The sequence below is a fragment of the Neophocaena asiaeorientalis genome, unplaced genomic scaffold, assembly GCF_003031525.2.
Source record: "Neophocaena asiaeorientalis asiaeorientalis breed wild unplaced genomic scaffold, Neophocaena_asiaeorientalis_V1.1 scaffold260, whole genome shotgun sequence".
Lineage (NCBI taxonomy): Eukaryota > Metazoa > Chordata > Mammalia > Artiodactyla > Phocoenidae > Neophocaena > Neophocaena asiaeorientalis.
Window position 1 is genome coordinate 182487 of NW_020173404.1, and position 12574 is coordinate 195060.

At 37.6% G+C, this 12574-nt stretch overlaps 1 protein-coding gene and 1 pseudogene across 2 annotated transcripts in view; one reads left to right on the forward strand and one right to left on the reverse strand.

Annotated features, from left to right (window-relative positions):
* Positions 1-12574, forward strand: part of DENND4C (DENN domain containing 4C) — a 125514-nt gene that overhangs the window by 20415 nt on the left and 92525 nt on the right. For both annotated transcript variants that reach the window (XM_024747153.1, XM_024747154.1), the window contains exon 2: positions 8169-8490. In XM_024747153.1, coding sequence (XP_024602921.1) covers positions 8186-8490 — 305 coding nt within the window. In that variant the 5' untranslated portion in view covers positions 8169-8185. The remainder of the gene's footprint in view (positions 1-8168; positions 8491-12574) is intronic.
* On the reverse strand, positions 1541-1800 carry LOC112401092 (cytochrome c oxidase subunit 6B1 pseudogene; annotated as a pseudogene).

Consider the following 12574-nt stretch of genomic DNA (forward strand, 5'->3'; position numbering starts at 1 on the left):
GCCCTCGGCTTAGGCCTTTTCTGTGTCAGTATTTGTCACTTTTTAGGGTATCTTATTTAATTTCGTGGTTATAAGTATCATTAATTCACTATTGACTCCAGCCTTGATATCTTTATCAAACTCCACGCTGTATTGGAGTGCCTTCTCCGCTTGAATGTTTTAGTAGGCATCTCAGACTTAACTTGTCCGATACAGAATGTTGGGTGTATTTACTCAAACTTACTCTTTCCTCAGACTTTACCATCTCAATATGTGGCACCACTATCCACCCACTTGGTTAGGCCACAAACTGGAAGTCATTCTTAGTTTCTCTTTTCCCTCATACCTCCAATCCATCAGTAGCTTTTTTACCTTTAAACTGTATCTCAAATCTTGCCATTTCTTGTCACTCCCACTCCTTTGCCTTAATATAAGCCATTATTATCTCTCTTTTGGACTGCTACAGTTACCTTCTAACTGCACTCCCTGCTTCTGCTCTTTTCTCCCTCTACTCTACTGTGATTTTTTTTTTTTTTTTTAAAGACACAGCACTGTCATCTGGAGGCTGCTAGTTGCTTCCCAGCATGTTTAGAATAAAATCTAGAGACCTTACCTAGCCTGAAAGGTCCTGTATGATTTCCACCTTCACTGACCTCATCTTTCAATAGTCCCCTAAGCTCCAGAACCATGGCTTTCTTGTTGTTCCTCAAAGATCAAGGTATTTACTTGCCCTTAGGCTTTTTAAAAAATTTTCTTCCTGCTTGGAATGTTTTCTGTTGTCATACGACTTACTCTTTCCTTTCACTTCAACCCCTGCTCAGATTTTACCTTCTTACTTCTTCAGAGAGATCTTCCTTGACTGCAGTGTAAAAATAAGCACTTCCATTATCACTTTCTTTCCCTATATCTTGCTTTATTTTTATTCATAGCATGTATGCTTTCTGAAATTATTTATTTATAAGTCTATAGTTATTTACTGATTATTTCCCAACTATAATGTAAGCTCCATAAAGACATGACATTTGGTATTTTCATTGCTTTAATTCCTCGCATTTAGAACAAGGTCTGAGACTCAGTCATAGGTTATTAATGTACCAGTAATGATTGTTTGGCAAACATAAGAGCCCCTTCCCATTAGCCACAAAACTGTAAAATACTTATGAATAATCCTAACAAACAATGTAGAAGATCTGGGTGAAGAAAATCATGAGACTTTACTTAAAGGCTTAAAAAAAAAAAAATGATCTAAATAAAATGGAGAGCCATACCGTATGCACGTGACTGGAGAACTTAATATTGTAAAGTTGGCTGTTCTTCTTAAATAATCTGGGTTTTAGAGTTGTTCCTAACAGAGATCTCAACTTTTTTCCTCCTGAAACTTGATAAGCTTGGATGAGTAAGCCTGGGAAGTTGGGTTTTTTTTTCCCACTCTTCCAATGAGTATTTATTATTAGTTAAGCCATGATTCAGGATCCCAGGGTGGGGATCACCATGTACCCAGGTCCCCCTTCACCACCCTGAGCAGAAGGATGGAGGACAGAAGAGGAGAGGTGGAGCCAGTTCAGATCTTCCCTGGAAACATGCTTTCTGCCCAGCGGTCATCCCAGGTTGACACCCAGGCTATAGGGCAGAAAGACTTGTACACACACCAGTATCATTCACACATGGGGACATCACCTCCTTTAGCAGACATTGCCGTCTCACAGCGGTGGAAGCCTAGGTGGTTCCGCCAGCAGTCCTGGTCTGGCTTTGGTTGGGGAAGTGGCTGTCAAAAGGAGCAGGCTGATAGTTCTTGATTTTGGAGTTGATGTCTTCTGCCATAGTGCTGACTCCTAAAGACACCCCTGAAGCTGCTGGAAGCTCAATGTGACCCTCATCAAAGAGGCCAGTCAAGCCTGGAAAGTTTTTAAAAGGGTGAAGAGGGAGTTTATCTACCACATCAAAAAACATACAGAACTGTTATAATTAGCTGTGGGTGTACTAGCTTGGAAATTGGCTAATGAAACAAAATAGAGGTTAGTTTTTTTTAGGATTATATAGGATTTTAGTATATATAATTTTTAGTATTTAGTATGTAGATAAAGGTGAGAAAAGAATTCATCAGTAAGTTAAGCGTTCCATTATAAGTAGATGATATGATTATACATGCTATAGAGCATTTGTAAAGCAGTGATACCCATTAGGTTTATTTGAGGTGTGTAGGGCTCTTGCAGTTAAGGATCTAGTTAACGTATGCCTTTAGGTCATCTTCTGTTTCATAAAATATTTCCCTCGCTTCTTCATGGATTCATTTTTTGATCTGATAATGTGTTTACCTCTCTTCCTTTTAATTTGTTATTACTCCCACTGTGTATTTAGTAGTCAAATAAACTTAACAGAATTTTTAAAATAAACTGTCATTAAACGGACTCTGAATGAGAGACTGAAGTGCATTAAGTATGTATGTTTTGCTGCTTGGTGATATGTATGGCAGTTCTTAATGGCTGGTTCTTGGCTGTATATGAATTGGTGAGGTTGCCAGATAGCTGAGTTTCAGAAACTTGTGAAGTGTTATTTTACTCTGTTACTTTGTGCTCAAAGTGAATAAAGTTTAGGTTTGATTTAGCTTTTAAAGAAAACAAAGGAAAAAACTCCCTGGGGGAGAATTGATCAGGTCTTTGTATTTCTCTCTCTCTCTCTGTGTACATATACATATATATACATATATGTATATACAAATATATGTACATATATATACAAAATAATTTAGCACATTTTATATTCTAGTTTTCCAACATTGTAGAGAGTGTAGCTAAAATTGGGAATATTCAGATTAGCAATGATGCTTTTCTGTATACTTCTTGAGTTGAAAGCAGTGTTATTTCACTCTTATTTTCATACTTTTTCCACTTTCCTCCATTTCCCCCTATACTTTTGTTGAAACCTCAAAGGATAGGAACTGCTTTAATAAAAACTTTTTACTTTGAGCAAGATTTGGACTATCGTAATGCGCTCCATTATACCCTTCACTGAGATTTATAGGACCATGAAGTACTATTTACCACATTGCACTTTCTCTTTATGCATATTATTATTATTATTATTTTAAAAATCTATTTTATTTTACTTATTTATTTTTGGCTGTGTTGGGTCTTTGTTGCTGTGTGCGGGCTTCTCATTGTGGTGGCTTCTCTTGTTGCGGAGCACACGCTCTAGGTGTGTGGGCTTCAGTAGTTGTGGCACGTGGGCTCAGTAGTTGTGGCTCACAGGCTCTAGAGCGCAGGCTCAGTAGTTGTGTCACACGGGCTTTGTTGCTCCGCAGCATGTGGGATCTTCCTGGACCGGGGCTCGAACCCATGTCCCCTCTTAACCACTGTGCCACCAGGGAAGTCCCTAACCAGGTCAATATTTTTAAAATGAAATTTAGAAATTGTTCTTTTCTCGATATTTAATCTTTAGAGTGAATTTAGCCTGCTTATGTGTTTTGTTTGAACTTACTAGTGTTCTAGGATTTTGAATTAGTTGCTGATATTTTAAAACTTGGAGATTTACATTAAAAATCTGGATTATTCCAATGCTCAAGTCTGTACAGTCAGGGTAAAGTTGGAAAGGAACTAACTGGGCTCTCTAAGGCCCTGGCAGTCACACTTGGCACGAGAGGTAGATGACACATGTTTAGGTCACAAGAGTTCTACCCTGGAATGTTGGGGAAAAAAGTCCGGATTATTTTGGCTTCCCTTGAAAAGACAAAAAGGAAATTCTGGTTTTGCCCAGTCTGTTTGGCAACAGTTGGATGGATCTGACCAGTAGTGGCTGCCTGTGGTCTCTAGTTCCCACAACTCTTACATCCTGTATGACCCCTTTAAAGCATCTGTGTTTTCAGCCTTTCTTTACAGCCCTCCTTCTTTACAAAACTTTCAGTTGCAGGTGCAACAGTAGAAAATTACACTGCTTTGTGTTCTTAAAAAGAAACTGATTTTATGTGAACTGACTTGCTTTTTCAATTTTGTAGCTCCATGATCCAGCCAGCATAACTGATGTTGATAATGCTTTCTAAATGGAATCACTAAGGTGCTATTTTAAATTGCTTTAATGTAGCAAATAACTTTGATAATACTCTAGTTTCTTTGTGGTTTAAACAGTGTTCATTTTTCATTCTGTATGGCTTGGAACACCAAGGAACACATAGTTTTGAACCTTTAAAAAACTCTTTGTGCTACAATGAGAGGAATTTTGTAAACTACATTTAGCCTTGTAAATTGAAGTTAATAGTATTTTGTTGATATTAACAGTATTTATTAAAATGTATGCCATTCTAAACAGGTGAAATGAAATTGATTCTGAAAGGTTATCTTGGCTATAGTTGGAAAATGAAGTCTAATGATATTTAACTATATATCTAAGTTTTTAATAAATATTTTAATATTTTTAAAAAGGTTTTGTTAATACAGACTCATTTTTACCAGAGATAAAGAAGGTCGTTTTGTAATGATAAAAAGGTCAGTTCATCGAAAGGACGTAGTAATTCTAAATAGTTATGCCCTTAATAACAGAGCTTCAAAGTATGTGAAGCAAAAACTGATAGAACTGAAAAGAGAAATCAACAGATCTATAATTACAGTCAGAACTATAGTTTCAGTACCACTCTGTTAATAATTGATTGAACAAGCGGACAAAATCTGCAAGGATATATAGATTTGAACAACACTAGTAACCTTCTTGACCTCTGTCCAACAACAAAACACACATTCTGCTAAAATGCACATTGTATAATTATCAAATAGACTATATTCTTAGCCATAAAACTAATCTCAATAAACATAAAAGACTTCAAGTCATACACAGTATATCCTCTGAGCACAGTGTAATTAAGTTAGAAGTCAGTAACCGAAAGATTCTTGGAAAATTTCCAAGTACAAAATTTGGAAACTGAAAAACATACTTTAAATAGCCCTTTGGGGAATTCCCTGGTGGCGCAGTGGTTGAGAGTCCGCCTGCCGATGCAGGGGACACGGGTTCGTGCCCCGGTCCGGGAAGATCCCACACGCCGCGAAGCGGCTGGGCCCGTGAGCCATGGCCACTGAGCTTGCGCGTCCGGAGCCTGTGCTCCGCAATGGGAGAGGCCACAGCAGTGAGAGGCCCGCGTACCGCAAAAACAACAACAACAGCAACAAAAACCTACCTTCAAAGAAAACTCTAGACCCAGATAATTTCACAGGTGAATTCTATCAAACATTTAAGGAAGACATAATAACAATTCTATACAAACTCTTCGTGAAAATTGAAAGGGGGAAAGTCTTCCCGACTCATTCTGTGAGACTGACATTACCTTGATGTAAAAACCAGATAAAAGACATTACAAGAGGAAAAAAAAACAAAACAAAACTATAGACCAGTATCCCTCATTAACATATATAAAATTTCAAACAAAATTTTAGTGAACAGAATCCAAGGATGTATGAAAAGGATAATATATGCACGGAAAATAAGCACATGAAAAGGTGGTCAACATTACTAGTTATTAGAAAGATACAAATTAAAACTATAGCTAAGTATCACTGTAGACATAGTAGAATCTAGTTTAAATTAAAACGACTGACCTTATAGAGTGTTGGAGAGGATGTGGAACAGCGGCACTCTCATATACTGATGATAGGAATGTAAAACGGTATACTCACTCTAGAAAACTATTTGGCACTTTTTTAGAATTGCATAGGCCTACCAGGTGACCTAGCCATTCCATCTTAGAATTTACCTAAGGTAAATGAAAGCATACGTGCACACGGCTTGTACATGGGTATTCATGATAGCTTTATAATAGCCCCAAACTGAAAATAACCGATATGTTTATTAATATGGGTGAATGGATAAACATTTTGTAGTATATTCAACAGTGTAATATTACTCAGCAATAAAAATGAATGAACTTGATATAAACAGTAACATGGATGAATCTCAGAATAATTACAATGAGTGAAAGGAGCCAGACAAAAAAGAATATACTGTATGATGTCGTTTATATCAATTCTAGAAACTAATCTACAGTGACAGAAAGCAGGTCACTCCTTGCCTGGGGAGGGAGGGATGATGAAGGGGTACAAGAGTATTTTGGATGTTGATGGATGTGTTCACCATCGTGATTGTGATATGGTTTCACTATGCATTTGTGAAAACGTACCAAACTGTACACTTTAAAATATGTGCATTTTATTGTATGTAAGTTATACCTCAGTAAAGTTATTTAAAAAGCACGTAAAATCCATAGAAATATTTAAAATTCCAGGGACTTTCCTGGTGGTCCAGTGGGTAAGACGCTGTGTTCCCAATGCAGGGGGCCCGGGTTCGATCTCTGGTCAGGGAACTAGATCCTGCATGCCGCCACTAAGCGCCCGCATGCCGCAACTAAGACCCGGTGCAGCCTAAATTACTAAATAAATAAATAAATATTTAAAGAAAATAAAATTTCAAAAGCTTAATTTTATTTTTAGAGGTATTGAGTTTAAAGATAATAGAAATCTTGACTCAGTGTTCATATTCTCTAGGTTTCTACCATGTATTACCTAAGTCTCTTAATATGTATTTTTTAAAAAAGAAACTGCTTTTTATTAATCTATTTATTTATTTATTTATTTATTTTATTTATTTATGGCTGTGTTGGGTCTTCGTTTCTGTGCAAGGGCTTTCTCTAGTTGTGGCAAGTGGGGGCCACTCTTCATCGCGATGCACGGGCCTTTCGCTGTTGCGGCCTCTCCTGTTGCGGGGCACGGGCTCCAGACGCGCAGGCTCAGTAGTTGTGGCTCACGGGCCCACCTGCTCCGCAGCATGTGGGATCTTCCCAGGCCAGGGCTCGAACCCGTGTCCCCTGCATTGGCTGGTAGATTCTCAATCACTGCGCCACCAGGGAGGCCCTGTTAATATGTATTTTGTATAACTTTGTCTTCTTTGGTTATGGTTTTTTATGCTCTGTCTGGTATCTATATATGAAATAGTTAATGACCCCTAAACTTACTTAGTTTACACAGTATTTACATAACGTTTTTTTTTTTTTTTAATTATTCATTTATTTATTTTTGGCTGTGTTGGGTCTTCGTTTCTGTGCGAGGGCTTTCTCTAGTTGTGGCAAGCGGGGGCCACTCTTCATCGCGGTGCGCGGGCCTCTCACTGTCGCGGCCTCTCTTGCTGCGGAGCACAGGCTCCAGACGCGCAGAGCTCAGTATTTGTAGCTCACGGGCCCAGCTGCTCCGTGGCACGTGGGATCTTCCCAGACCAGGGCTTGAACCCGTGTCCCCTGCATTGGTAGGCAGACTCTCAACCACTGCGCCACCAGGGAAGCCCTACATAACGTTTTTTAACTATAGGGACAGACTCCTGATTGGATTAAGAGACTGGTTTAATTATGCTTATTACTAGTACCTTTATCTTTTCTGTTAGACTTTGAATAATTCATGATGAACTCATTTCGTTTGTTTAAATGTGAAGTTCGCTCTAGGAATTCTGTAACTCAAAAGAGAATGACATTTAAAAAATAGTATGAATTTTGTTCATTATGTGCATTTTGCTGAAAGGAAAGCACCGTAGCCCACTTCTGATAGTTTGATTATCCTTAACAGGGCCTTAGGCACATAATAGGATCATAGTTGCATTACAAATGAATCGATGCCATAAACTTGTACTTCATACTAGGTAAAAGCTGACAAGATGATATCAAAACAAGCTTCTTGGGTTTCCCTGGTGGTGCAGTGGTTAAGAATCCACCTGCCAATGCAGGGGACACGGGTTCAAGCCTTGGTCTGGAAAGATCCCATGTGCCGCGGAGCAACTAAGCCTGTGTGCCACAACTAGTGAGCCTGTGCTGTAGAGCCTGTGAGCCACAAGTGCTGAACCCACGTGCCACAACTACTGAAGCCCACCTCAATGAGAAGCCTGTGCACTGCAACGAAGAGTAGCCCCGGCTCGCCACAACTAGAGAAAGCCCATGCGCAGCAATGAAGACCCAACGCGGCCATAAATAAATAAATTTATTATTTTTTTTAAAAAACAAATTTTTTTTTAAAAAAACAGTCTTCTTCTACAGAATAACAATTTGATTATAAATCCAAGTGGGAAATGTGCCTGTTAATCACTTGTTAACTCAGGAGTATTTTAACTTAGTGAGTTAGGATAAAGCATTTTATTTAATTGATGTTTTTTTTTTTCTTCCTCTCTTCTAGGATATATAGAAGCAGCCATGATAGAAGACAAAGGGCCAAGAGTGACTGACTACTTTGTTGTGGCAGGTCTCATTGATACATCTACTCTTTTGGATCAAGAAATAAATCGTTTAGATACTAAGTCTACTGGACCTAAAGCTCCAATTACAGATATTGCAGTTATTAACAAATCAGCTGGGGAAACAGTACCTGAGGGTTACACCTGTGTTGAAGCCACTCCGTCAGCTCTGCAGGCAAACTTGAACTATGGAAGTCTGAAAAGCCCAGAACTGTTCCTCTGTTATAAAAGAGGGAGAGATAAACCACCCCTTACTGACATTGGGTACGGTGACTTATTTTCTTTTGCTATAGTGAAGAGAATAAAATTTATTTAAGATTCATGGCAATAGAAATTCAAAATCCTTGATAGTTCTATTATTATTTGTTACTTCAAAATCAAGTATAGTAAGATATATGTATCTTTGTCCATCCTTACTGAATTTCTCTGTATAGGATTGAGTCATTAGATTATTTCCTTTCAAAAGTATATTGAAATGAAGGCGTTAGAGCCTGAAATGTGATTTCATTTCTGTTTGTACATATCAGATAAGCTTATTAATTAAACATAAAAGAGCAAAAAGCTATAATAAAAGATAGTATATTTTTAAGGAGCTAGTTGGGTTATGCAATGAGCTTTTGTGAAGCTCTGAACTCATTTAACAAAGGAACATTCCTGTTTTAAAAAATACAGTTGGGACTTCCCTGGCAGTCCAGTGGTTAAGACTCCCTGCTTCCACTGCAGGGGGCACGGGTTTGATCCCTGGTTGGGGAACTAAGATCCTGCATGCCGTGAGGCATGGCCACACACACACACGAAAGATGAAAAATACAATTGCACTGTGTGGTTTTTAATGCCAGGAGCAAAGCATTTACGGTTTAGAAGGAGTATAGTTGTTATGAGGTATTTAGTGTCTAGTCCACAGCCAATGAAGATCATTCTTCTGTGTAAAATCTTTTTCTCCAAAAATGTCTATGTTGACTCTTCTTTATATAAGATGTGCTTTTAGAATACCTGTAATACTTTACCATATATACATGTCATGTATTAAGCTCTTCTGCTCATTATAATTACCATCAGTTAGTACAAACATATGTATTTGAGAGCATCTTGGGAAATATTCAGGATCAATTTGTTCATTTATGCAAAACACGCAGTTGGAATTTTGATGGGTATTGCATTTAATCTGCATATCAATTTGGGGGGAGTATTGCCATCTTTACCATATTAAGTCTTCCAAACTATATGAGTTTTCTTTACATTTATTCAGGTCTTATTTGTTTTAGCACTGTTCTATGGGTTTTAGTGTACAAGTCTTTCACCTCCTTAATTAATTTTAAAAAATATTTAATTTATTTGGTTGTGCTGGGTCTTAGTTGTGGCAGGTGGCCTCCTTAGTTGTGGCTTGCCCGGCTCCTTAGTTGTGGCATGCAGACTCTTAGTTGCAGCATGCATGTGGAATCTAGTTCCCTGACCAGGGATCAAACCTAGGCCCCCTGCATTGGGAGCACGGAGTCTTAACCACGGCACCACCAGAGGAGTCCCTCCTTAATTAATTTTATTAAATATTTCATTCTTTTGGATTCTGTTATAAACGGGATTATTTTCTTAATTTCTTGTTCGGATTGTTCTTTTTCGGATTGTGGCAACACAGGTGGGTTTTATCAACTTCATGTGTTAATCTTATACCCTGCAATTTTGCTGAATTTGTTAGCTCTAATAGCTTTCTTGTGGATTTTGGGGGGATTTTTTATTGTATAGGATCATGTCATTTGCAAATAGAGATAGTTTTATTCCTTCCTTTGCACTTTGATTTATCCCCCACAAACACACCCCCCTTGTCTTATTGCTCTGGCTAGAACTTAACAGTATAGTATTGAATAGCAGTGGTGAAAGCAGGCATCCTTTTCTCATTCCTGATCATAGGTGGAAGGCTTTCAGTCTTTCACCATTGAGTATGATGTTAGCCATGGGTTTTTCATAAATGCTATTTATCATGTTAAGGAAGGTCCCTTCTATTGCTGCTTTTATGAGGGCTTTTACCATAAAAATGTGTTGGGTTTTGTCAATTGCCTCTTCTTTTTTAATTGATAACGATCATGTGGATTTTTCCTTCATTTTATTAATGTGACGTATTATATCGATTGCATTTCTTAACATTGAGTCCCTCTTTTAATGTAACCATAATACCACACCTAAAAAATGATTAATTCTTGAATATCATCATATATCCAAATTACCCTGATTGCCCAACGAAATGTTTTTTTTTAAAGAGTTGGTTGCTGGTGGTTCTGTTCATAGTTGTTCTGATATTAAGAATGGTAGTGAGCTGCTACATTTGACCACCACTTGTTTTGCTCATCATTTCTTTACTGTTCCAACAGAGCTCTGGTGAAATTGTCCCAAGGTCCTCAGTATGTTCAAATTTCCAAAGCCAAAGGATGTTTTGTCCTTATCTTACTTTACTTTAACTCCTTTAGTATATAGTACATATCACCCTATTTAGCGTCTACAATTTTCCTTCAAGTCAGTACAGTTGCAGTGGGGGTCATACAACTTTATAAGATTAGTGGACATAAGAGCCAGTTTAGAAAGGACGGAGCATGATTGGGAATTGGAGTTATAGAGGCTTCTTTTTGAAAGCGTGACTTTAAGGGAAAGAGAAGATAGTTATGGGCCTTGCTATTTTGTCATGGTCCAGTATTGTCCATAGGGCCTGTGAGTGTGTTAGAGAGTCAGAATCTCAGGCACTGCCCTAGATCTACTGAATCTGTATTTTAACGAAATCCCCAGCAGCAATGGTTTAGGATACCTGGAAGGTGAGGGGAAACAGAGTCCAGGGCTATTTTTTAACATTTCTCCCAGGAGAGAACCTTGAACATCTTTATACTGAAGGGAAGAAACCAATGGAGAAGGAAGGGTTGAAAATATAGGACTGAGAGGTTTTACTGTCAGTTCTTTTATTTTCTCTGTGGTTTTCTTAAGAAGATAGGTAATATCCATAATAGGATGGGTATAGGATAAAAGTTTGATAATATTCATGTCAGTTGAAGGGAAACCAGCCCCAGGGACTTACTTGTGTTCCAGCCTCACTGTTCTCTCAGTGGCCATCCTTTAAAGGTTATCTGTTCACATCCTCATCCCCAGACCTCCCACCATGTAGTTGTAATTAAAAGGGTATAAGTCTCTGAAAGATTGTTGTTCCTTGTGATTCAGGGGCATAACTTAAAAATGATGACTTAGATAATTATACTTCGATGCTTTCAGGTTGCAAGCGGCTCTTTCATATATATCTTGCAGTTCCCTAAGGCTTCTAATTTCTGTTAACTGATCCAGGTTTGCTTGAGTGTGCGGTCGTCTTTTAGCTGATCATGGTGGTAAAGTTTCTCTCCAGATCAAATAATTGTTAATATCTGGTGATTTGGTCTTTTCTCCCCTCTTTCCCCTCAATTAAGCATACTAGTGAGGTTTGGAAAAACCTGTTAGCCAGTATAAAGACAGGTACCCATCTCATTCAACTAAATATGAAACAGAGTTGTCAAACTTTTGACCTTTTGGACTGTTTTATAAACAAGATGAGATATTTATAAAAATAACAGGTTTTTTTCCTGGAAAAGATGTTAAGTTACAATATGTAAGATCTGATATTCCCTCATAATTTCAAATAATCCATAAAGTGTAATTTAATCAGGTCACTATATTATTGTATATGTCAGATGTGTTTTTTGAGATAAGGAATCACAGGCTATACAAAGTTTTTATCTTCCTTCACTTATCAGATTGATTGACTTTCATATGAATTTTTTTTTCCAGCACTTTTGGTTTTTGAAAAATTTCAAACATACGGAAAAGTTAACAGAATATTGTAATAAACACCAGTATCCTTTTCTCCTAAATGGTAAACTGTAGTATAATGAACAATATGCTATCCATCTAGATATAACAAATTAACATTTTCCAATATTTTTGTTAAACTATTTGAAACGAGGCTGAAGCTATCATAACAATTCTCCTATGAATACTTCACCATGCATCCCTTAAGACATGTTCCTAATGACCATGGTATATAGAAAATTAATAATTCCATCATATTTTTCAGTATCCACTCCCTAGCCAAATATTTGCAGTCGTCTCAAGAATGTTTATTTATAGCTTAAAAAAAAATCCAGGATCCTGTCGTGGCTTACCTGTTGTATTTGGTTATTTTACCTCTTTAGTCTGTTTTAGAACATTCCACAACATTTTTCTGTGATATATAGACATTTTGCAGAGTCTGGGCCACTTGTTTTATAGAATGCCCTACATTCTAGATTTATCTAATTGTTTCCTCATCAAGTCATTTAACTTGTTCCTTTATTGTCAGTATTTC